The 25038-nt window shown below is 50.1% G+C and overlaps 1 protein-coding gene across 9 annotated transcripts in view; it reads left to right on the top strand.

Moving 5' to 3' along the window:
* Window positions 1-25038, top strand: part of Tmem94 (transmembrane protein 94) — a 35848-nt gene that overhangs the window by 1613 nt on the left and 9197 nt on the right. For 5 of the 9 annotated variants that reach the window (XM_085829425.1, XM_021176941.3, XM_021176943.3 and 2 more), the window contains exons 2-10: window positions 11384-11513; window positions 20858-20977; window positions 21233-21360; window positions 21539-21675; window positions 22852-23054; window positions 23706-23857; window positions 24177-24279; window positions 24461-24547; window positions 24762-24878. In XM_085829425.1, coding sequence (XP_085685551.1) covers window positions 11490-11513; window positions 20858-20977; window positions 21233-21360; window positions 21539-21675; window positions 22852-23054; window positions 23706-23857; window positions 24177-24279; window positions 24461-24547; window positions 24762-24878 — 1071 coding nt within the window. In that variant the 5' untranslated portion in view covers window positions 11384-11489. Of the gene's footprint in view, window positions 1-11383; window positions 11514-14784; window positions 15078-20857; window positions 20978-21232; window positions 21361-21538; window positions 21676-22851; window positions 23055-23705; window positions 23858-24176; window positions 24280-24460; window positions 24548-24761; window positions 24879-25038 lie in introns of those variants that run through there. The other 4 variants (XM_029483289.2, XM_029483286.2, XM_029483284.2 and 1 more) reach the window with 2 other exon arrangements.

Here is a 25038-nt window from a genome sequence, read left to right as displayed (position 1 = left end):
TGAAAGGCTAGTTTGCAGGCGGGCTTAAGTGAAGTAAAGGTTAGGCCACTGCTGAAGCCGGAAAGTTTCCCTTCCAGGAGACTCAGCCATTGTGGTTTGGTGATCAGGGGTTTGTATAATCATCAGCTTGGCCTGTGGCTGCTGGCTTGGTAGTAAACAGTGCTGGTCACATGGTGTGGGAAGGAGAGTAAGGGCCAGATTTCAACCCAACCTTGACCAATCCCGCCTCCCTAACCCTGGTAAATCTCACTATGGAGTTGTTTTTTGTTTTTTGTTTTTGTCTTTTCAAGACAGGGTTCCTTTTTTTTTTTTTTTTTTTTTTTTTTTTTTTTGGTTTTTCAAGACAGGGTTTCTCTGTGTAGCCCTGGCTGTCCTGGAACTCACTTTGTAGACCAGGCTGGCCTCGAACTCAGAAATCCGCCTGCCTCTGCCTCCCGAGTGCTGGGATTAAAGGCATTCCCCACCACTGCCCGGCCACTGATAAGAGTTTTAACATAATCGTGTGATCTCGGTTTTTATAATTTCGGGATCCACTCGAAGAAGACTCTTGTGCTAAGCAGCGTTCCTTTGCGGGAAGTTCTCAAAACCTACCGGGAAACAAGGAAAGATGTTATTGATGAGAGACACAGAGGTGAGAACGGGAGCATAACCCTGCGCTGGGCTGCAGCAAAGTCAAAAGACAGCAGCACCGCTTTGGGAATGTTAGGCAGAGCCAGAGTTTGCTGGGGTTTTTTTTTTCTTAGTAGTGGTGAAATAATGCATTTCCTGAGACTTAGCACAAGTTCTGTGGCAGTTAGGACATTTGTATTATTGTAAGACCACCACTGCCGCCCATTTCTAAAGATTTATTTATTATACGTAAGCACACTGTAGCTGTCTTCAGACACTCTAGAAGAGGACGTCAGATCTCGTTACGGGTGGTTGTGAGCCACCATGTGGTTGCTGGGATTTGAACTCAGGTCCTCTGGAAGAGCAGTCAGTGCTCTCACCCGCTGAGCCATCTCTCCAGCCCCACATTACATTTTCTGTCTCTTTCTGTTGTTTTTGAATGTTCTAGAAAACTTATATAAGAGAGATCATGTGATTGTTCCTTGTGACAGCTCACTTCCTTTAGCTTGTTTTGAAGGCCTTGACCCCTCCCTACAGTTTGATATTTTTCTTATTGAAATTTTCACTGTAAACTGCGTGGTGGTGGTGGTGTATGCCTTTAATCCCAGTACTTGGGAGGCAGAAGCAGGCAGATCTCTGTGAGTTCGAGGCCAGCCTGGTCTTGAAAGCCAGTTCCAGAATAGCTAGGGCTACACAGAGAGACCCTGTCTTGAAAATCCAATATATGTATATTTCACTGTTTAAATTCATTGTACCTAACCTTGTGTCACATAAGGATGAGTTCGCATAAGTGTCTGTCATAGATTGAGCAACCCCCCAACCCCCTCTCACACTCATGTCCTTTGTTCTCTAGAGCAGTGGTTCACAGCCTTCCTCATGCTGTGGCCTTTTATTACAGTTCCTCATGCTGTGGTGACCCAACCATAACATTATTTTGTTGCTACTTCATGACTGTAATGTAAGCATCTGATATGGGGATCGAGACACATAGGTTGAGAACCACTGCCCTGGATACTTTTGCTTCTCTTTTCATATCTTGCGTGTGTTTGTGTGTGTGCGTGCGTGCGTGCGTGTATGCATGTATGTGTGATTTTTACATCTATCTTATAAAACTTAGGAGCTAAGAATGAGAGAAAAATACAGTATTTGAGACTGGCTTAATTCTCTTAATGATTCTCTCTAGTTATAGCTGTTTTCCTGCAAACGATATAACTTTGTTTTTAAGGGCTGAAAAAACAAATGCCCTGGTGTCCATGGAGCCCAATCTTCTCCCTTTTCCTGCTCTTGGTCACTGAGGCTGGTCCCTCAACTCAGCTGTTTTTTTTTGTTTTTCGAGACAGGGTTTCTCTGTGTAGCCCTGGCTGTCCTGGAACTCACTTTGTAGACCAGGCTGGCCTCGAACTCAGAAATCTGCCTGCCTCTGCCTCCCGAGTGCTGGGATTAAAGGCGTGCGCCACCACGCCCGGCTAACTCAGCTGTTTTTGAACAGTTTTGGTCAACATGGGCGTACAAACGTCTGTGACATTGCCTTGGAGTCTTACCGGATAAAATACCATTTAGCTGGCTCGTGAGTGCTAGATGTGTCTTTTGTTTTTTGTTTTTTTTGTTTTTTTAGAATTAATTTTTTTATTAGGTATTTTCTTCATTTACATTTCCAATGCTATCCAAAAAGTCCCCAATACACCCCCCCCCCACTCCCCTACCCGCCCACTCCCACTTTTTGGCCCTGGTGTTCCCCTGTACTGGGGTATATAAAGTTTGCAAGTCCAATGGGCCTCTCTTTCCAGTGATGGCCGACTAGGCCATCTTTTGATACATATGCAGCTAGAGTCAAGAGCTCTGGGGTACTGGTTAGTTCATAATGTTGTTCCACCTATAGGGTTGCAGATCCCTTTAGCTCCTTGGATACTTTCTCTAGCTCCTCCATTGGGGGCCCTGTGATCCAACCAATAGCTGACAGTGAGCATCCACTTCTGTGTTTGCTAGGCCCCGGCATTGTCTCACAAGAGACAGCTATATCTGGGACCTTTCAGCAAAATCTTGCTAGTGTATGCAATGGTGTCAGCTTTTGGAAGCTGATTATGGGATGGATCCCTGGATATGGCAGTCTTTAGATGGTCCATCCTTTCATCACAGCTCCAAACTTTATCTCTGTAACTCTTTCCATGGGTGTTTTGTTCCCAATTCTAAGAAGGGGCACAGTGTCCACACTTTGGTCTTAGTTCTTCTTGAGTTTCATGCGTTTATTATCTTATATCTTGGGTATCCTAAGTTTTTGGACTAATATCCACTTATCAGTGCTAGATGTGTTTTAAGGTTTTTGTTTGGTTGATTTTTTTTTTTTTTTTCAAGACAGAATCTCTTGTGCACAGACCTGGGCTGTCCTGATGAAACTTACTCTGCAGACGCGGCTGGCCTCAGACTCAGAGACTTGCCAGCTTCTGCCTCCCGAGTGCTGGGATTAAAGGCATGCGCCGGCCGGGCGTGGTGGCCGGGCGTGGTGGCGCACGCCTTTAATCCCAGCACTCGGGAGGCAGAGGCAGGCGGATTTCTGAGTTCAAGGCCAGCCTGGTCTACAAAGTGAGTTCCAGGACAGCCAGGGCTATACAGAGAAACCCTGTCTCGAAAAACCAAAAAAAAAAAAAAAAAAACAAACAAACAAAAAATAACGGCGTGCGCCACCATGCCCGGCTCTGTATTTCATCTTTTGTGAGAACTAGCTGTCTGTTTTGTAAGCCTTTCTTTGACTCAGTTGTTTAGTTTCCCGTTGGCTAGCTTTTGGAGTTCTTTGAATATTCTCTATATTAATATTCTGTTAGATGTCTAGCTAGCAAAGCTCCCTCATTTGTTCCGCACTCCATTAACTGTTGTTGTCTTTGCTGTGCAAAGGCTTTTGAAGGTCGCGAGGTCGCATGTGTGATTGGTGGCGTGTTTTTATTTTCTGCGTTGGAATACTCGGCTGCCTCTGGTGAAGACTTTTCTTTCTCTAACTGAATTCTCTCTGTGCTTTTCTTAAAATCAATTGTCCAAAAATGCCTGGATCTATTTTTGGACTCTGAGATACCAAGCCAATACCACAGGGCTTTGAGTGCTGTGGTGTTACAGTCCTTGACGTAAGGAAGACTCCATTAACTTTTGTGTACTTTTCCTCGCTCCCCCCCCCCCCCCCCCACGTCTCCTCTTCCTCCATTCTCCTTCTCTGACTTTCTCCCTTTTCTGCTCTTTTGAGTCTCATTATTACTTGATAGATGAGGCTGGCCCACCTTTCCGGTTGCTGCTCTCTGGAAGCCTTTTGTATCATCCTGCTCTTCCTCTTCCTACTCCCGTTGGCCAAGGTATCGCTCTGCAGCCAGGATTGGCCTGACCCTTGCAATGCAGAACAGGCTGTGTTCGAACCCGTGGTGATCCTCTTGCCTTTGGCTCCTCGGTGCTGGGATTATAGAAGTAAGCCACCGGATCTGTTTTCTTCTCTCTTCTGTACTGTGGGGGTGGGAGAGGCAGTTCATCAGGTTAGGAGCTTCTCTCTCAAGCACAGCCACCAGATTTCAGTCCCTGTCCCCTGTGATGGAAAGATAGGATCAACTCCTGCAAGATGCCCTCTGACTGCCATGCATGTTTGTCATAGCTAGGAATGACAACATGTGCCTTTAATCCCAGCACTTGGGTGGAGAAGATTCACCTGAATATCTGTAAGTTTGAGGCCAGCATGGTCTGCATTGATGAGCTCCAAGTCAACCAGGGCTGTCTCAAAAACAAAACTAAAAAGCAAACGGATGTGTGTTGTGCAACTGGACAAAGTATCCCTGGCACACTGTGCTATAGACCGAGGGCAGGTATCTTTCTTGCTGGGAAGATGTATCTGTTATATAGACTGAATGGTAGTGAACTTTGAGTGGCTGTGCTCACGTGCTGGAATTGCATTTAACTAAGTCATATATGGTAGCTCTGCACAGTGGTGTTTGAGCCTCTGCTGAGGACTTAATACTCTTCCCAGTTAAGTTGACCCTATCGGATTTGGCTCATCTTTGCTACCTGTGAGCTTTCTTGGATGTGGACCTTGGTGTTTTCCCAGGGTTATGTATGCTCTCTAAGAATTTGATTACCGTGCGTGGCATCTGTTTCCTCACTGAAGCCATTGATAAAAATATTGACTAGAATGCAAAGAATAAAACTTGGTAGCTTGCTGTTGAAAACCTTGATTCGATATAACATTAACACACCAGTTAGTTCTCTTTGGGTACTGATATTTAATTATGTATAGACCCATCAAATTGGTGTGTTGAGCAAGGCCACTGGGCAAGCCTGGATGGTGGCGATTATATTAGAAGGGTCTAGATGGATAGACAACTTTCCACCTCACACTCAAACAGAGCCTTGGTCCCGACTTGGTTTTGCAGCCTTGGTTCTGAGCTTGGCAGAAAGAGCAGCCATCCTTCTTCCCATGGTTGTTGTTGCAGCTTTCTGTTTCTGTTACTGATTCTGATTTTTTGCTGCTTGTTGTGGCAAACCAACAATTTTATATGCTATAATTATATTAAAATGTTATAACTTTCTTCTAACTCTCCTGCATGTCATGTCTTCCCTTTTTTCCTTCTGATCTTTCTTTCTTTTTTAAACTCTTTAAAAATCTTGGAGTCACCATAGTAACTGTCCGTGATTCCTCAAGGCCTCCTGCCAGGCTCAGCCTCAGTCCTTCCAGGAGACGTTCCTGGTCTTTTAAATTATGCTTTTATCTGTTGACTTTCTGTGCATGTGTATGTGTGCAGGTTCCCGAGTATCATGGTGCGTGTGGAAGGCAGAGGAGGACCTGTGGGGCCACTCTCTCCTACCACGGAGGTCCTCAGGTCCTTAGGCTAGCCGGCAGGTGTCGTCATCAGCTGAGCCATCTCACCAGCCCTTAGTGATCTGGTTTTATAGCGGCCCAAACTGTTATATTGTAGATTTCTCTGTGGCTCATGCTTAACAGTCCCAGTCATTGGGGAGGCCGAGAATGGAGGATTAAGAGTTTGACACTTTGTGTGTGACACAGCGGTGCCCCTGTGTGTGTGGTAGCATGTGCTCACAGCCCCAAGCACTGGAGAAACTGAACTCAACCAAGCAATCCCTTTCCTGAGGAAGAGAAGAGAAGTTAGACAATCACTGAGGAAGAGAGGAGATGTTAGACAATCACTGAGGAAGAGAGGAGAAGTTAGACAATCACTGAGGAAGAGAGGGGGTTTCTTTGTGGCTCTGGTTTCATGGATGGACTCTTTTTTTTTTTTTTTTGGTTTTTCAAGACAGGGTTTCTCTATATAGCCCTGGCTGTCCTGGAACTCACTTTGTAGACCAGGCTGGCCTCGAACTCAGAAATCCTCCTGCCTCTGCCTCCCGAGTGCTGGGATTAAAGGCGTGTGCCACCACTGCCTGGCTTGGATGGACTCTTATATGAGGTACTCTCTTATGTCCGCTGCTGCCTTGTGCCGCGCAGCATCTGTTTTGAGACTCAGTTAAACCGTGGAGTATTCCCGCTCAGTTCTGCCTTCTACCTTACCATGGGGCGGTTCTCCTGCAGCAGGAGGCTGAATTTGTTCATCCGTCCTTCTGTGAATGGACAGTTGAACTGGGCCTCTGGTTTGGGCTATTTTGAATATAAATGAGAGTAACTTTTTTATTTTTTGCATATGTGTGTGTGTGCATACATGTGCATATGCATGTTCTCATGTGTATGAAGACATATGTATATTCACACACGTATTCACACACGTGTGCATGTGTGCTTGCCTGTGTGTATGTGTGTGTGTGTATATGTGTGTGTGTGTGTGTATGTGTGTGTGTGTATGTGTGTGTGTATATATGTGTGTGTGTGTGTATGTGTGTGTGTATATATGTGTGTGTGTGTGTATGTGTGTGTGTGTACCAGAGGTTAATGTTGTGTGTCTTCTTCAATTACTTTCATTCATATATATATATATATATATATACATATGTATATATATGTATATATATATATATATATATATGGTAATGTTTGTTTTTTGCTGGGAATCAAAGTATGGTCCTCTTCAAGCAAAATAAGGACTCTAAAATGCTTAGCCATCTCTTTAACTTCACACATTTGTGTGTGTGTGTGTGTGTGTGTGTGTGTGTGTGCGTGCTATATCAGGTGTATAGAAGTCAGATAGTCAGATGACAGCTTTCTTTTTTTTTTTTTAAGATTTATTTATTTTACATATATGAGTACACTGTAGATGTCTACAGACACACCAGAAGCGGGCATCAGATCCCATTACAGATGGTTGTGAGCCACCATGTGGTTGCTGGGATTTGAACTCAGGACCTCTGGAAGAGCAGTCAGTGCTCTAAACCGCTGAGCCATCTCTCCAGCCCCCAGATGACAGCTTTCAGTAGTCCATTTCCCCTTTTTACATGTGAGCACCAGACATTGAACTCAGCTCATCAGGCTAGGCAGCAAGGACTCTCCACCCACCGAGTCATCTGACTGGCACTAGAAATATAACTTATATTTTAACCTTAACAACCTGTACTTATAGATTCCTTGCCATTTTCTGGAGACTGTATTATTTAGTCTGTAAACAGGTTCTCAGTTTGGGTTTTATCAATGTGAAAACACACCATGACCAGGGCAACTCTTCTAAAGGACAACATATAGTCGGGGCTGGCTTAGTTTCAGAGGCTCAGTCATTATCGTCATGGAGGGAAGCATGGCAGCCTGCAGGCAGACATGGTGCTGGAAGAGCCAGAGTTCTACATCTTGATACACAGTCAGCCAGGAGAGGACTATCTTTTGCAGGCAGCCAGGAGGAGGGTCTCGCTTCTGCACTGGGCAGAACATGGGCATAGGTCCCCAAAGCCAACCTCCACAGTGCCAGCCTTCCTCCAGTAAGGTCATACCTGTTCCAATAGGGTCACGCCTCGTAATGGTACAGCTTTCCATGGGCCAAGCATATTCAAACCACTACAGAGACAGTTTTCCTTTTTAAAAAAATCTCTTTTGAAATTAAAATCTAATTACATCATTTCCACTTTCCCATTCCTCCCTCCAACCCTTCCCATGCACCCCTCCTCCAATCTCTCTCAAAATCATGCCCTCTTTTATTGGTTTGTTTGGTTTTTTTTGTTTTTTTTTGTTTGTTTGTTTGTTTTCGAGACAGGGTTTCTCTGTGTAGCCCTGGCTGTCCTGGCACTCACTTTGTAGACCAGGCTGGCCTCGAACTCAGAAATCCTCCTGCCTCTGCCTCCCAAGTGCTGGGATTAAAGGCGTGCGCCACCACGCCCGGCTGTTTGTTTTGTTTTGTTTGAGACGGGATTTCACTATGTAGCCCTGGCTGGACTGGAACTCACTATGTGGACCAGGCTGTCCTCAAACTCACAGAGACCCACCTGCCTCAACATCCCACGTACTGGGATGAAAGGTGTGTTCCACAATACCTGGCAAGGCCTACTTTCTTTCTTTTTTTTTTTTCTTAATTGTTGTTATACACACACACACACACACACACACAGAGGCTTATATATTCCTAAATACATATGGAATATGATAGTACTTGTATGTAAATAATTTTAGGGCTGATTGTTTGGTATCAGATGACCAGTTCAGGGATTCTTCCCTGGGGAAGACTGTTTCTCTCACTCTCAGAGATCCTTAGTTTACTATAGTTCTAGGGTTAGGGCTCTGTGAGATTTCCTCTTTCCATGCTAGGATGTCTATTGCTGGTGTCCATGATCAGGTCTTGTTTAAGCAGTCCTGTTGGTGAGGCGTCACGGGTGCAGCTTCCGTGACATTCCCAAGAGATAAAAATCTCCCAGTGAACTTCCTGTTTCCTTGGCTCTTATGACCCTGTAGCCCCTGTTCTGCTACGATCCCTGAGTCTGGGTGCAGGAGATGTGCCGTATCTGCGTCAGGGCACTTGCTCTCTGCATTTTGATCTGTTGTGGTTTTCTGGAATGGTCTCCATCTGTTGCAAGGAGACACTTCATCCCAGTCTATACCTTCTGTTCCCTCTCATTCCACTTCAGTTTTGAGTTCTTATTCTTTCTTATCATATAACGTAAAACATTTACTCATTTATCAAGTTTGAGTGTATGTGTTGCGTGCGTGTGCATGCGTGTGTGTGTGTGTGTGTGTGTGTGTGTGTGTGTGCATGCCTGTATGTGTGCGCATGCGGGTGCGTGTTCACTCATGGCCACCATGTTTCACACATGGAGGTCAGAGGACAACTTACAGAAGCTGGTTCTCTCCTTCCATCCCGGGTTCCGGGTTCAGACTCAGGCTTGACAGCGTGTGAGTCCCTGTTCTTAACCTAGGTGGACCTGATTGTCTTTTCTTGCTGCTAGAGAGTAATAGAGTAATTATTGAGCACCAAATATTGTGCCAGGTCCCTTCAATACACTACTTTGACATAATTCTCATGACGCTGCTGTGAAATCTCTGTTGCCACGTCCATCCTAAGGACAAGTAGTCCAAGCTGAAAAGGACAAACAAGTTACCAAGGTCACTCCGTGTTTGATACGTGTGAGAGCCGAGATCTGAAAACCAGGCGGAGCTGGCCCTTTAAGGATTCTGCTCCTGATTTCAGGTCAGATGTTAAGAACAGTCTTCTTTCAGAAACCCATGTATGGAATGATGGGAATACAGAGACTCTTAGAAAAATGTCATGTTCCTGGCTGCCCTCTGCTCTGCCGTGGTTCCAGCTGGCCACAGTTAACTTCCCTCGGGTTGTGTTGGCAGAAGAAGGTAATAGGAACAATTCCCTTCTGGGTCCTGGTGACTCCCCCTGTGTGCCCCTGCAGGGGTGGAGCGTCACCGGGTCCTCAGCCATAGCCATGATCAGGGTTCAGGCTGCCTGGTCAGGGTGGCCTTGGGCAGGAGTGATGTGGCCTCTAAGGATCCAATTTCAGTTGGCTGCCAAAGACTGAATGTCACTGCTTTGCAAGGCCACTTTCAGCATCACTGTCTCTGACCCCTCCGGAATGGCTCAGCTTTGATTGGAGGTGCAGGCTGAAAAGAAGGGGTAGGGAGAGACTTGGCAGCATGGCAGGTGACATCAGCTTGGGTCCCGCCTTGAGGAATTGGGTGGGATTTGGGAATGGAGTTGGTGGCTTCAGACCTGAGCTCTCCGGCTGGCCCTCTGGACATAGATTTTTAATTGTTTCTCGACAGCTCTTTTATGGGTCAGCTCTCCTGGGCCTCTGATTCCTCGTAATAAGGTTGGCTGCAGGCCCCTGAGAGAACTGCCCTCATCAGCAGGTTAGTGCTTTCTGCAAGAGGAGGCTTCTGGCTCCAAACCAGATTACTCAGTGCCACTTTTTACTGAGAACATGCCCTGATCTGAGATTGTGCAAGTCGAGCCGGCTGCCAGGATGGAAGAGTGAGGGTCGGGGCTCAGGTGGGGCAGGCAGGCTGCTGAGGATCCAACCCAGGGCAGAGCACATGCTAAGCATGTGTTCTGTCACATGTACATTCCGGCCCCTGCGCCGATTGCATTTTCCACATACCTGCTTGACATTTGTCACACTGGTTGTCAGGGTGGCTTGCTGGTTCCCTGCAGACTTCTGCCCAAGGTGTCTCTGTCTAGAACTACTGTCACCCACACAAGAGGCTCAGAAGACCTGTGGGCATGTATGTGCTGGCAAATGTGTCACATGTCCCTGTGTACATGGAGTGCGTGCCTGCTTCTGCCAGCTCTCTTTCCACACCCCCCCTCCATGTTCCTGATTACTTGACTGCATTAAACTCCAGATGAGACTACTGCTGACTTTAACCCCAATTTTATTTTTTTTTAATTTTAAATAGCTTTTATTGATATTCCAATGCTCTTAGTTATAGTATTAAAAGTTCATGAAATATATATCCTCATTACATAGCTTTACATTTTGATGAATCAAATTTTCACATTACAAACATTTTGCTTTCATTTCACAAGTATATTACTAATGCTGCCATTCTTGCTTTATTATTAAAATTTTCAAAAGAAAATTCTATGTATTTATTATGTATAATATGTTTGAAAGTGTGTATACATTGTGATATGGCAAAATTAAGTTAATTAGCATATATAGTACTCCCATGTACTTATTATTGTTGTTGTTGTTGTTTTTTATTACGTATTTTCCTCAATTACATTTCCAATGCTATCCCTAAAGTCCCCCATACCCCCCCCTTCCCTACCCACCCATTCCCATTCTTTTGGCCCTGGCATTCCCCTGTATTGGGGCATATAAAGTTTGCAAGTCCAATGGGCCTCTCTTTCCAGTGATGGCCGACTAGGCCATCTTTCGATACATATGCAGCTAGAAACAAGAGCTCCGGGGTACTGGTTAGTTCATCATGTTGTTCCAACTATAGGGTTGCAGATCCCTTTAGCTCCTTGGGTACTTTCTCTAGCTTCTCCATTGGGAGCCCTGTGATCCATCCAATAGCTGACAGTGAGCATCCACTTCTATGTTTGTTTGGCCCCGGCATAGTTTCTAACCCCAATTTTAAGATGCACTGATACTCTAAAGAATGCTCTACCTGTCTGCGGGGTGTCAGTGATTCAGAGTACACAGGGAACAGAAAACAGAATCCTGAAAAGGAAGGTTGAAAGACAAGGGCTGCCCTCCCACCCAGGGCTGACTCCCGAGGCACAAGGCACACAAGAGGCATAGATGCTGGAGGGCCAGGCCAGCAGGGTGCTAGTGGGCTGTGGCTTAGTTGAGATTGTCACATTGCACAACAACGGTCTCCAAGTTCTGTGACCTTACTTACGGGATTTCTTTCCACGTTTTTCCCCAGATGCTGTGACGGTGACACACTCACTGGGGTTTGTCCATGTTGGGGAGGAAGCTTCCTTCCAGGTGTGGCCACATTCGTCTGGGCATGTCTGCAGTACCCTGGGCCCATGGACCTGAGGGAGAAGCACCTGGTGGGCTCCATTCTGTTGCTGTGTGGCTGGTGGGGGGGCGCGGGGATCTCTGTGGGGTTCTCCTCCCCTGGGTCTGCTGGGAGACCTTCGGCTCAGGGTTATACAGTGAGCGTGGGGCAGGGAGCTCTGAAGCTTGTCGGCCATACACTATGACGCCTGCTTAGAGGTTAGTGTTGCCTGGCTGGGATGCACAGGGTTTAAAGGTGGCCCAGCTAACACAGCTGCACCACAGCAGGCTTTCTGATTGGGTTTGATCGCAAGCCAGTCTTGCCCAGAGCTGTGTAATTTGGTTTGTTTGCGCTGTGCTCGGGCTGTGCCCCAACCTGCCTGGCCATGTTGAAGACTGTTGGGCACCCGTGTCTGTGGTTAGGGACAAGCGCCTCATCAGATTCCAAAAACAGCCGTGTGTTAATCAACAGGAATGAGCTGGGCCTAGTGGTACAGGTCTGTAACTCTACTTACTCCAGAGGCCGAAGAATTGCAAATTCAGGGCCTGCCTGGACTGCAGAGTGAGTTCAAGGCTGCCTTTGACAGCTTTGTGAGGTCATCTCTCTACCCCTTTAAATCAGTCAGGCTTGAAGAGTGCAGGCTGTTGAAGTCTGGCCCTGCCCTCAGGTGCACGGCTTTAGGATGGAAGCAGATTTAGAATATTCCTCTCCTATGGCTAAGACTGCCCTCCGACCCCCTTAGGAAGAAGTCCGTGTGTCTCTTGCCTGGTTTCTGCATCTCTTACTAACACCTGCTCACTGGGTCATTGCCCTGGGAAATTTATGAGGACGTGAGTCCTGGACTGGAAAGCCACATACCAGCAGCAGCAGCCGTGTTTGTGGGACATTGGCCTGAGAGCGACAGCGCCCTTAGAGGCTAGGATGAGGGCTCCCAGCTTGTAGAGGGCTGCTGTATAGTTGAGGGTCAGAAGGGTAGTCAGTTTATAGTAGAGCCCACCGGGGCTTCGACCTGCACAAGGACATTTTCTTTTTTCTTTTTTTCTTTTTTTCTTTTCTTTTCTTTCTTTTGTTTTTTTGTTTTTTTGAGACAGGGTTTCTCTGCGTAGCCCTGGCTGTCCTGGAACTCACTCTGTAGACCAGGCTGGCCTCGAACTCAGAAATCCACCTGCCTCTGCCTCCCAAGTGCTGGAATTAAAGGCGTGTGCCACCACGCCCAGCTCTTTTCTCTTTTTTAATTTATTATGAGTGTGTATGTAATGGTGTGTGGAGGGGCACGTGTGTTCCAGCATGCAGGTAGAGGTCAGAGGGGACAACTTGGTGGAGTTGATTCTCTTCTTTGCTTGGGTCCTGGGAATCAAACTTGGGGCATCAGAGTTGAGTGGTGAGTGCTTTACCCACTGAGCAATCTTGCCAGCCCAGCAAGAATCTCTTCAATAATACAGTGGGCTTGAAAGATAGACCTGTAGCCCAGGGCTCTCAGAAAGCTTCTTAGCTTAAAAAAAGGATTAGGAGGTGTGTATGTGTGTGTGTGTGTGTGTGTGTGTGTGTGTGTGTATGTATGTCGGGGGTGACACTCACTGCTCAGGTGGTCTGTCTGGGTCACTGTTGCTGGGTGATTTTGACTCCCATCCCCTCTCAGACCCAGCAGTCTCCAGCCTGTAGGAAGTGCATGGTCGGTGAACTGTTGCAGTGACAGCCTGGGCCCCTGCTCTGAGATAACAGGGCCATTTTCCTATCATCGGAGCAGGCGGCGTGGAAAGTGAGTGGAGAGAGTGGGTGGACTGTGTTGGTGCCCTCTGAGGTGTGCCTCGGAGCTGGGAGAGCTTTGCCCGAATGCTTTCCACCCTAGCAGTAACTTCCCGGAGGGAGCCCAGGGACAGAAGTCTTTCTCAGTGACTACAGCTGATAGTCCTCACAGAGACTGGCACCAAAGCCGACTCCGCCCATCCCTCTTTCCTGCTCCCAACAAAGACTTCCTGCCCTTAACCTCTGGACTGCCCAGCCCCTCCTCTCTGTCCCCATTCAACTGTTTGGCAGGGGCCCCGCAGGGAGGTACACAGGCCAGGAAGGGGAGAGGCTGGGAGGCTCTCTTTCCCTTCTAGCAGCTGGAGAGGGTGTAGTCTAGGAGACAGAGGGCCCTGGAGAAACACGCTCAGCCTCCAGCCTGCTCTCTAGCCAAGGGACCCATTAGGTTGGGCTCACTCCCTGGGCTGTTATATTGCCATACTGAAGATGGCTTGCCCATTAGCAAAGGAATGTCCAGCCCCCTCCCAGTGCCTTACCTCTTCCTTCACCCAAGTGCCTGTGCTGGCTTCTTTTATATCAGATTAGGGGCCCACAGCTATGTTTTTAGAGCCCTAGTCACCTAGGCCCTGCTTTTGCCTGTGTCTGGTCTTGGTGACACACTCCTTTAACCTTATACAGGGGATAGACAGGTCACTTGCGTTTGAGGACAACTTGTTCTCCATATATAGTTTTTTGTTTTTGTTTTTTTCAAGACAGCCAGAGCTATATAGAAAGACCCTGTCACAAACAAACAAACAAACAAACAAACCAAAGGAAAGATCCAGGCACGCCCAGATCCCTGCCGTGCCCAAATGCAGGGTTGCCCTTAGTGGGTCAGCAGCTTGGGGGCTCTCCATGTCACCTGGAAGGAAGGTGTTGAAATCCTGAGAAACTCCTTTTAGCTGGCCTTACCCTCTCCCAAGGCTACTGGTCTCTCCCTTCCAGCAGTCTCAGAGCCTCCTAGAAATCCCTGCTGGAATCCCTGCTGGCCCCCTTGTGCTGCTGTTAATCAGGCACCAGCCCTATGCCCCATTCCTGCAGCTCGCAGCATCTCTGTGTGCAGCTTGCACCTCTGTGGAATGCTGCTGCTGCCACCGGCTGGGTTGGCAGGCACTCTGGTGGATGATGCGCTCAGCCACAGTGTGGCCCCAGTGACCTGGGGCGCAGTGGACAAGTAGTCTGGGAATAGAGCCTGTGTTTGTGTCCCTCGGGGTACCTGGATGCTAGCATGTGCCCTCAGTGGGTCCCAACCCCTTGATGGTTTCTTTCATCTCTCCAAATGCCCCTCCCTCCCTCCCTCCCTCCCTCCATCTGGCAGCCCTCTCTCTGCACCTGTGCTTGCCCTGCATTGGCCTCCTCTGAAGGGACATCTCTCGGGCATCTGGTAAATTGTGGACCAACTTTTGCCTCTCGACCTCCTTTCTTTACCCTCCTCCTTCCTCTCTCTTCCCTCACTCCCCCCTCCCGCCCTCCCTCCCTCCCTCTCTCCCTCCCTCTCAGGGCTGCTGTTGCTGCCTGCTGCTGCCTCCTCCTCCCTCCCTGAATCTGCAGCGTGACTGGAAAGAGGCTGAATTAATCAGCAGATTGAAGCTCCGCTCTGCTGCGCCCAATTCTCTGCAGCACCTGCCTCTCGCTCACACACCTTCCAGCCCTCTCCCCTCTCTCACACAGTCTCCCTCTTCTCGCTCTCTCATTCTCTTCCGCTGCTTCCTCTATCCTTGCGGGTGGTGCTGGGAGTTACTACACCCGACTGCTGGTCCCTCAGGCTCTGCCCATGCTCTTCAAGCAGGCAGAGCTATGGATACCCCACCAGGGCAAGCACAGCAGCGCGGTGAGTATCACAGCTTGACTCTCAGAGTTCTAACAACGCCTTCTTCCCTGCCTGTGAAGGAGTCTTCGGTTTGGTTTGTGGTTGCCAATGGAGTCCTCAAGATGCTGCAGAACAGGAGGCAGCCAGACTGAGCCTGAGATAGCTAGGTCTCTGGAAGGAGATTGGGACTGAATGCCAAAAAAGCTAGCATGTCTTGGAATGGCCAGCCAGGCTTTTAAGGTACCCAGAGCAGCTTTGGGGATTGAGTTTCCCAGAGGAGAAAAGGATGCTAAGACCCACCAAAGGATGGTAGGACCCAAGGCGCACTCTCTCTCTCTCTCTCTCTCATTCATATATATATACATATATATACGTATATATATATGTATATATATATATATGTGTGTGTATATATAGTATGTATATATATATGTGTATATATATGTGTGTGTGTATATATAGTATGTATATATGTATATATGTATGTATGTATGTTAAAAAAAAAACCTCCGGGCCTGGATGTCATCACTTCTCTATAGTGAGGGGACTTTTTCTCTGCTGTATTACTCAGGTAACAGAGTCAGGGCTCATGGTTGGGATGGTTTCTTCTGGGTTTCAGTAGCGGCTGAAGGTGGGTGAGGTCCGTGTGAGAAAGAGTACCAGGCTGCAGATGAGTCCAGATGTGCCCAGCTAGACTCAGAGGGATGGGTAGTGGCTGACGGTACTTCAGGGACTCGGGGTTGTGCTGAGCTCAATGGTGGCTCCTCTCCACCTGTACTGATTAAAGCAGCTGTGAGCGGGTGGCCTGGGGAAGGGGGTCTCCCTGGCTATAACTGCTGGTCATCTGTTGTCAAGGTTACCAGCCAAGGTCTAAATTTGTAACCTACTTTCCTGAATGTAAGGCTATGATTTTGTTGTTTCTGAAACAGGTAGAGTAGGAAGAGCAGTTGCTGTGTGGAGAGAACCTCATGTGTGCCCTGCAGGGACACAGGCAAGGTGCTGGGGGCTTCTTGGTGAGGTGGGGGCACCCAGCTATTGGAAGGCTCATAAGACAACTTGACCCACCGTGGCAGTGGGGTCCTGCTCAGCACTAGGTTGCTGATGGTGACTAGTCAGTCGTCTTTTCCTCGTGGTCCCCGCGAGCGCTAAGTCTCACTAGTTCTCCTCTTTAGCAGCAAAGCAGAGAAGCAGTCCTGCTTGTGATGGCGCCAGCCTCCCTGAGCAAAGACTTTGTTTTTGCCCAATATGGTGGGCAAATCTCAGTGCATGGGAGGCAGAGGCAGGCAGATCTCTGACTTGAGGTCAACATGTGAGTTCCAGGACAGCCTGGGCTACAGTGAGGCCCTGTCTCAAAAACTGAACCAACCCAACCCAACCCAACCCAACCCAACCCAACCCAACCCTGCCTTTCTGGCTCAAGTGGGTTCCCTTTGCTCTGGCTGAATGAGAGCTCCGACAGTAGTGGGAAGGGCTGGTCTGCCTGACAGACTTCACTGTCCTTTTGTCCTGGTCCCTCTGGGCTGGAAGTCTCACTCCTGGCCCCAAGAACATGTCTAGAGGTGTCAGCAGCAGGGAAAGGGGTGGGTTTTTAGCATCCGAGAAGCAGGGGAGATCTGGTTAGCCATGGGAACATAATTAAGGCACATCAAAATGTTCCTCACTCTTCTCGGCCTTAGTAGGTAAAGAGGAACAGGCAGTGCATACTCTGTGTTGGCTTAGGTTCTTTATTGTTGGATAATAGGAACTTCCTGCAGTCTCTTCAAGGCGCCTAGGAACGTGGGGTACCTGTCTCACCCTGCTGAGAAGGTGGCTCTGCCTGCCTGTCCCTCTCCAACCTGTTCGGTAGCTCCTTCAGAAAGGATGGTTTCCACTGAGCTCCTTAGCTCTGGATCTTAGGCCACGTGGGATAAAGCTAAGTCACAATGAGGGAAATAGAGATTTGGCCCTTTACTCTGGCCCGTCTGCCACTGCGGGGGAGGGTGTGTGTGTGTGTGTGTGAGCAGAATAGGCTTAGCAGTTGACATAGTTGAAGTCTGGAGAGGAGACTGGCTCAGGAGGCCTGTGTCCTCACCACAGGGCCAGCCTGTGTGGGCAGGCACTTCCTTTGGGCAGCATGTAATTACAGAATAGCTTATTTTCCTCCGTGGTGCACTGTCTTTAATCCCCTGTCTGGAGTTGGTGCTCACGGCCAGACACAACATGTGGGGGCAGAAGTGTGCAGACAGTTCTGGAGGTGTCCTGTCCAGGGGGCATCTGTTACCCTCTCACCATGCCTCCCTTACCTGGGACATGGAAATCAAGTAATGATAGGGCATACAGTCCTGCACGTGAGGCTGCAGAGGAGGCAGCGATATCAGGGTAGCCACTGTGTAGCCCAGGGAGCCAGTGAGTGGGCTGCAGGCCTGGCTAGAGGAAGGATGCCTCCCTGGTTCTCTGGCTTCACCTGGGAGGTGTTTCTCAGTCTTACTGGGAGCTGCCCCCTCCTGGGCATGAGGTCCGGCAGCTTCCCAAGTATCCTTATGGCCCTATGCAGTTTGCCTCGTCCTGTTTCCTTCCCTGCCCCGGTTTCTTGCACGTGCAGCCCTTATCTCTTCCTGTGGTCCTCCCTCCCTCCACTGTTTTACATTTCAGACTTTCAGAGGTTCGGTCTCTGAATGCTGTGCATCCCAGGAACTCTGGGATCAGGCTCTAGAGGGGAAGCTGGGGAGACTGAGTCCAAGAGAGTGGGGAGGGAAGGGAAGGTGCTAGGAGCACGGGCTTCCTCTGCCCCAGATCCCCCTCCCTCCAATGACAGGGAGGAACAGGGAGGAACAGGCCCGGCCTGTTCTTTGTACACATTCAGGAAAGCTGAGGTACCACTGACAGATGACACCGGGGATTCTATTCATGTGCAATTCAAGGGATGTGGCACTGGGTCCCTGCCCCTCAGGCCTGGCAACTTCTTTTTGTTTGTTTGTTTGTTTGTTTTTTCGGAAAGGGTTTCTCTGTGTAGCCCTGGCTGTCCTGGAACTCACTCTGTAGGCCAGGCTGGCCTCGAACTTAGAGATCCACCTGCCTCTGCCTCAGAGTGCTGGGATTAAAGGCGTGTGCCACCAGGCCTGTCGTCGCCTGGCAGCTTCTTAAAGTCATGCATATATGTATCTCCCCCAGGGCCAAAGCCAAGTGACCAAGGAGAAAGCCAGGGGATACCTTTGGAACTAGGCCAGAAAGAGAACTGCAGAGTGACTGTAGGCAAAGCTGGAGCAGGTCCCTGCCGAGGGCAGACCTGGGGGCATTGGCATGGAGAAGTAGGACAAGGAGTCCGGGTAGCAAGGCCAGTGTGTCCCCATGACCCTCGTCGGGATTCCTCAGTAGACAGCCGTGAGGAGTCTCAGTCTAACAGTCCACTGGTTTTGCTTGGACTTTCCCTGATGAGAGCTCTTCAGGTGGCCTCTGGGAAAGCCCTGTTCCCCTTCAGGAACTCTGCCTCTTGGGCCCATTTATCTTTATTGCCTTAACATTTTCGGCTGTAGATCCTCCCTACCCACCCCCACCCCCCATTGGCTTCATCCCTGAAGTTTTGATGCAATGGGGTCAGGGTGGCGCCTGGACAGGCAGGTCTTTGACAGCTGTAGGTATTGATGCCAGCTTTGTGTTGACACCCCCGACTAAAGTGTCACTGGGGTTGATGAAATGATGTGTGTGGTCATCCATTCTCACATCCATTCAACAGGGGTGAGTGTGGTATCCTCTGCTGTGGCTCAGTGAGGAGGGCTGTGGAGACGGAGGAATCAGCACCTAGTTTCAAGGAATGGAAGGTACAGAGGCAGAGCCAGACATAGCAGCTGAGAACCAGGTTATGCCAGTGCTATCAGAGTACAAATCTGAAGTGAAGCCCTGGCCTTTAAGGAATTGTTCCTCCCACAGGAGCTGATGTTTGAGCTGTCTTGAAGAAAAAGAGTTGTCTGGTGGCAAGGGTGTCCTTACAAAGCTCATGGGCTACAGGAGCAAGAGCTACCGAAGGGACATGCTGGGCGGCCACAGACCCTAAGGCCTCCAGAGCCGGCACAAGGGTGTGGAGTGGGCTTTAACAGTAAAGGAGAGGAGGCTGGAGAGGTAACTCAGGGGATACAGGAGCCTGCTGTCAAGGCTGGTGACCCAAGCTAGGTCCCTGGGGTCCATCTGCCGGAAGGAAAGACCTGACTCCTGAAAGCTGTCCTTTGTCACAGTCGATCAAATGTAATAAAAATGGAACTGTGCCAGGAGTCAGAGCTGAGGGCTGGGTCTTTGTAGGGGTAAGGCAGTGGGGTTGCAGAAGGTTAAGGACGAGGTGGGAGAGGTGGGAGGGAGAGGGGTGTGGGGGGCAGGGGAAGGCTGTAGCCTGGGATGTTGCACAGGGGACTGGGGAGTAGCAGTGTGGGAGGAGAGCTGACTCTGCAGGGAAGGTTGGGGTGGGTTTGGAGTTTGGGATATTTCCTGTTTCCTGTGAAGCAGGTCAGTAGACTGGTTTTTATCTGGAACAGCGACTGGCTGGGAGTGAAGTGTAGACCCTGAGAGCACATAGGTGGTAGGTGACTCCACGACTGACAGGGACCTCCCTGGAAACATCCAGCAGCTTACCGTGACTAGTCCACACACAGGGAGCTGTGGGGACCGGAGAGTGTGCTGGAGTCCGCGTGCCCTTTCCCTAGGAACAGCTAGCTGCCTTTGTCCCGAGGTTACGTCCTGCATAATCTTTTAGTGTTACAAAATCCTGTTTTGTGTTAGAAGGTAAAGGTGATAGGGTTTTCTACTTTTTTCCTTAATTTTTAAAAATTAATACGTTTGTGTGTGTGTGTGTGTGTGTGTGTGTGTGTGTGTGTGTGTAGATCTTGGACAACTTGGTTGTCTCCTTGTACCATGTAGATCTTTTGGACTCAGGTCACTATGCTTAGCAGCCCTGGCCTTTACTGGCAGAGCCATTTCACCAGCTCTAAGTTCTTCTTAAATGCCTTCCAAACAGCTAACATCTCTGAATTAGTTCTCTTAGAGAAGTAGACATCACAGGGTATGTGATGCGCACCTGGAATCCTGGCATTTAGGAGGCTCTGTGAGCCCAAGGCCAGTCTAATCTACACACTGAGTTCCAGGACAGCCAGGAATACGCAGAGAGACCTGCCTCAAACAAAACAAACAAAACACTAACAGCAAAAAAGAAATAGATATCTTTTGGTCTCTGAAATCTGAAGTAAAATGGGGGCTTGGGGGTGGGAGCAAGAAGAGTCTGCTGGGGCAGCTCAGTGGGTGGAGAACTGAATGAGCAGACTGAACTGACAGTGAGTGAAAAAAAGGAGATAAAAGGAAGGAAGTGGTTGCCCCTCGGTGTGGTGGAGGAGGAGAAAGTTTATTATAGATAAAGGAGAGAGCATAGCCAGAGGCAGGGATATGTGGTAGAGTCCAGAGTGGACGGACTTGACTGGGAGTCACGTGAGGCGAGGGGGAGGGGAAGGGAGCGAGGAGAACCAGGTGTAGCAGCCTGGAAGGCAAAGGTATAAAAGGGACAGGGACAGGTAACCAAAAGCCAGGAGGATCCTGGAACAGGTATGGGCTGAGGGATGCTGGGAGGATCTGGTGTCAGGTTTGCTTTGATATGGTAAATAGGCTCTTCAGCCTTTTGTCCCAGGGTTTGAAACTTAACTTGAAAGTACCTTTTTTTTTTTTTTCCTTTTATTCTAACCTGGCTTTAAGTAGTGTAGGGGTCTGGAGAGGGAGGAAGAGCCTGAGGTCAAAGAGTAGGTCTGGACAGGGCCCCGGGGAGATGCTGACTTTCCCATTCCCTGCAGGGAGAGCCCCCCTTGGCCCTGGGCCTGTCTACCCGGAAGGCCCTCAGTGTCCTGAAGGAGCAGCTGGAGGCTGTATTGGAGAAACACCTCAAAGAACGGAAGAAAAGTCTTACATGGAAGGTGAAGCTTCCTCCTCAGGGGTGGCCAGAGCTCATCTGGGTAGGCAGAGAAGCTGGGAGCCCTTTCTGGGGACCTGTGCCTGTCCCCTGAATAGGGGGTCTCAACTGAGATTCCATGCAGTCAGAAGTTCCAGTTTGCTTGGCGAGATGTCCCACTCCACTCGCAGGAGGTGGCCATAAGAAATGGGCAGGCCTCGGGCGTAAGAGGTAGATGGGAGCTGGCTGGGATACCCACTGCCTGCCTGTCCTACTCTAGGAGGCCTGGAGAAGCAGCTTCCTGCACCTTAGTAACCGCTGCTCCTGTTTCCACTGGCCCGGGGCCTCCCTGATGCTGCTGGCGGTGCTGCTGCTGTTGTGTTGCTGTGGGGGCCAGCCAGCTGGGAGGTGAGCAGGGGCCATGATGGCTGTAAGCTCTATTCTAACCCCTGGGATATCCCAGGGCTCTGAGGGGCTGTAGTGACCTGAAGATTGGCTAGAGGAGTGGGGCATCTTGGGATGTGGGGCTGGCTGGGAAGCCTTCTCCCTGGAAACACTTGGCGCTCTCTGTGTCCCTCCACACCAGCCACGGCGTGGAGCTGGTAAACGCCTCTGCTCTGTTCCTGTTGCTGCTCCTCAACCTCGTCCTCATCGGGCGGCAAGATCGGCTGAAGCGCCGGGAGGTGGAGCGCAGGCTCCGGGGGATCATTGACCAAATCCAAGGTGAGGCTGAGGGCCAGGTCAGTCTGTGATGTGTCAGAGCACCTTCAGGAGTTAGAGGATGGTCCCACCCGGGTGAGCAGGATGGGAGGACTATAGGATAGCCACGGTCACCAGGCAGTGGCTGGTGAGAGGGAAGTTGAGAGTGTTCCCCCCCCACACACACATCTGTCTTGTCCACTGGTCCTGGCCCGGAGGAGTGAGAAGCTAAGATGCCGATTGGGAACAGGGTTGAGCAGAGAGCTGGGGTCCCAGATGAGCAGGCAGTACTCTAGGAGAGGAGTGCTCCTAAGGAGAGGGGTACTGGCCACTCTGCCCAGCCATCAGGTACTGAATCTGGCTGTAGCTCAAGGCTTTGTGTGGAAAAGACTGCAGTGTCTACTCCCCAGGGGGCTATGTGAGAATGCCAGGGAAGCTGCAGCGCTTGCTTGCTCTCTGTGGGTTGCTCTCTGAAATGCATGGACAGTGGATAAGTGCTTAGCAAGAATTTATTTGTTTACTTAGTGTTCTGAAGTGATGAATTAGTCGTATATAGCCATGTTGTTGGCACCGGAAGTAGGACGTATCCAAGAAAAATGGGCCCTGTTCCCTGTGAGCTCCGACTGTTGCTCAGGAGCACAGTCCCCAGGCTAGTGTTTTTACCCGAAGGCCCAGTGACTATACAGGTAACAAATGAGCAGTCTAGACCCAGCCAGTCAGGTTTAGGGTGAAAGGAGCCTCCTCTGGCTATCTCCTGCTTCTCCAGAACATTCCAGGTGGACATTCAGCTCCATGCCACCCCTCCATGCCTGTCCCCATACTGTCCCTCCGTGCCTGTCCCCATGGTGTCCCTCTGTGCCTGTTCCCATGCCTTCCCTCCATGCCTGACCCCATGCTGTCCCTCCATGCCTGACCCCACACCGTCCCTCTGTGCCGTCTCCACACTGTCCCTCCACGCCTGACCCCATGCTGTCCCTTCATGCCTGCCCTGCACTCTGTCCTAGCCTGGCAGCCTTCTCTTGTTGCCTGCAGTCAGGTTTATCCCTTCTTACTCCCTCCCCACAGTGCTGGAATAATTCTTGACTTAGTTGGCACTAGGGAAGGATTCTCAGGGAAGGCATTGTTGAAATATGGGGTTCATTTGCATGCATAGAAAAGGTTGTACAGGCCCCCCGGGGCTGATGTCTCTGTTTTCACTAGATGCTCTCAGGGATGGAAAAGAGATCAAGTGGCCGAACTCCATGTATCCAGACCTCCATATGCCCTTTGCACCTTCCTGGTCCCTGCACTGGGCTTACAGAGATGGACACCTGGTGAACCTGCCAGTTAGCCTGTTGGTAGAAGGAGACATCATAGCCCTGAGACCTGGCCAGGAGTCCTTTGCCTCCCTGAGGGGCATCAAGGTAGTGGGAACAGCTGGGGGAACATCTAAAATTAGGAGTCCTTAGGCTAGATTTTGAGGCTTCCTGGCCAGCATGGGGGTTCACACAGGCACTTGGGCAGGACTGGAACCTCCTCCTCCTGCTGCTCTGTATTTTCCTGGATTCTTTTTTTTTTTTTTTTTTTTGGTTTTTTTGAGACAGGGTTTCTCTGTGTAGCCCTGGCTGTCCTGGAACTCACTCTGTAGACCAGGCTGGCCTCGACCTCAGAAATCCACCTGCCTTTGCCTCCCAAGTGCTGGGGTTAAAGGCGTGCACCACCACCACCCAGCTTTTCCTGGATTCTTAAGCCCTAGAAACCCAAGTCCCATAGGGCTCACCCCATCAGGTTCATTGCTAGTTAGCTGACCTTGGGAGCCATTTCTACTTAGCTGACACTGTCCAGAAAGTGTGGCCTTGCCAAGTATGGTGGTATACACTTGTAATTCTAACACTGTGGAGGCAGGATTGAGAGTTCCTGCGTAGTATGAGCCACACAGTGAGACTGTCTCAAGAAACCCAGAACAAAACAGCTCCCCCTCCCCCTCCCCCACCTCCACCCCTTCCCACTCCCACCCACTCCCCAGATCCACTCCACTGCATCTGATGGACCCCTCCCCCCCTCACTGCTGACAGGATGATGAGCACATTGTCTTGGAACCGGGAGACCTGTTTCCCCCCTTCTCTCCACCACCATCGCCCCGGGGAGAAGTAAAGAGAGGGCCACAGAACCCCCAGCAACACCGGCTCTTCCGAGTCCTGGAGACGCCTGTGATTGACAACATCAGGTAGCTCTGTCACTCTCCTTGGCCTGCTGTCTTCTCCTCTAGTGCTTCCAGTGACAAGGAAGGAGCCTGTCCATTCCTGGCCCTGCTGATAACAGGTACCTCCTCGGCCTCTCGTCAGCATTTTTAGATTGAAGGAATGTCTGTGGAGGCGGTCAGATCCCCTCTTTCAGGGCACTGTGTGGTCCAGGCTGGGGCCAAGGCTGACTAGGGAATGACAGGACCTGGAAGTATCTGGTGAAGCTTGTCCAGGAGGGAGGCCCAGAACCCTTGGATTCCGGGCATGCTCCTGAAGAGAGCCTGAGGGTTGCCTCTTTTGCAGATGGTGCCTGGACACAGCCCTGTCCCGCCCTGTCACCGCTCTGGACAATGAAAGGTTCACAGTACAGTCGGTGATGCTTCACTATGCCGTGCCGGTGGTCCTGGTGCGTGGGGCTGCAGGGCAGGGGAGAGGACAGACATGGGTGAGCTGCGGGGCCCAGCCCAGGCGAGAGTTCGTGTAGCCGTGTGCGAGCCAGCAGGGTGAATGGCAACGGAAGGGCCTACATACAGCTCAGGGCCTCCCTGGGGAAGGCATTGAGCCTGTGCCCATCCTGTCCCCAACAGGCTGGCTTTCTCATCACCAATGCCCTGCGCTTCATGTTCAAGGCACCTGGGGTCACGTCCTGGCAGTACACCCTTCTCCAGCTCCAGGCAAGGATAGTGGTCTCCTCCCTGCTCTGCCATTCTGCCCTGTTCCTCCCCGGGTTATAAACGCCTCCCTTCCTTTCGCCTCTCCGACTAGCTGAATGGCTGTTTCTTTCTCCTGGGATGGGTGTGCAGCAGGGCGTCCCTCCCCTCCTTCCTCACTCTGAGGAGTCAGCTCCTTAGGATCCCTGAGTGTGGTCCGCTCTCTGCTTTCTCCCAGGTAAACGGCATGTTGCCCATCCTCCCCCTGCTCTTCCCGGTCCTCTGGGTGCTGGCGACCGCCTGTGGAGAAGCTCGTGTCCTGGCCCAGATGAGCAAGGCTTCCCCCAGCTCCCTGGTAGGCTGTCCCGGAGCATCTAGAGGACAGTGGCAGGGACAGAAACAGTTAGCTGGCTGTGCCAGGAAGTGGAGCATGGGTCTAGTTCCACCTTGTTTCTAGCATGCTGAGGTTCTGGAAAGCTCTGTACGAGTCCAGGCCAGGCCTAGGTGTGGGTCCC

The sequence above is a fragment of the Mus caroli genome, unplaced genomic scaffold, assembly GCF_978045245.1.
Source record: "Mus caroli unplaced genomic scaffold, Mus_caroli_1 scaffold_13, whole genome shotgun sequence".
Lineage (NCBI taxonomy): Eukaryota > Metazoa > Chordata > Mammalia > Rodentia > Muridae > Mus > Mus caroli.
The sequence above is the reverse complement of the archived record's forward strand: the minus strand, read 5'-3'. Positions and strand labels throughout refer to the sequence as shown.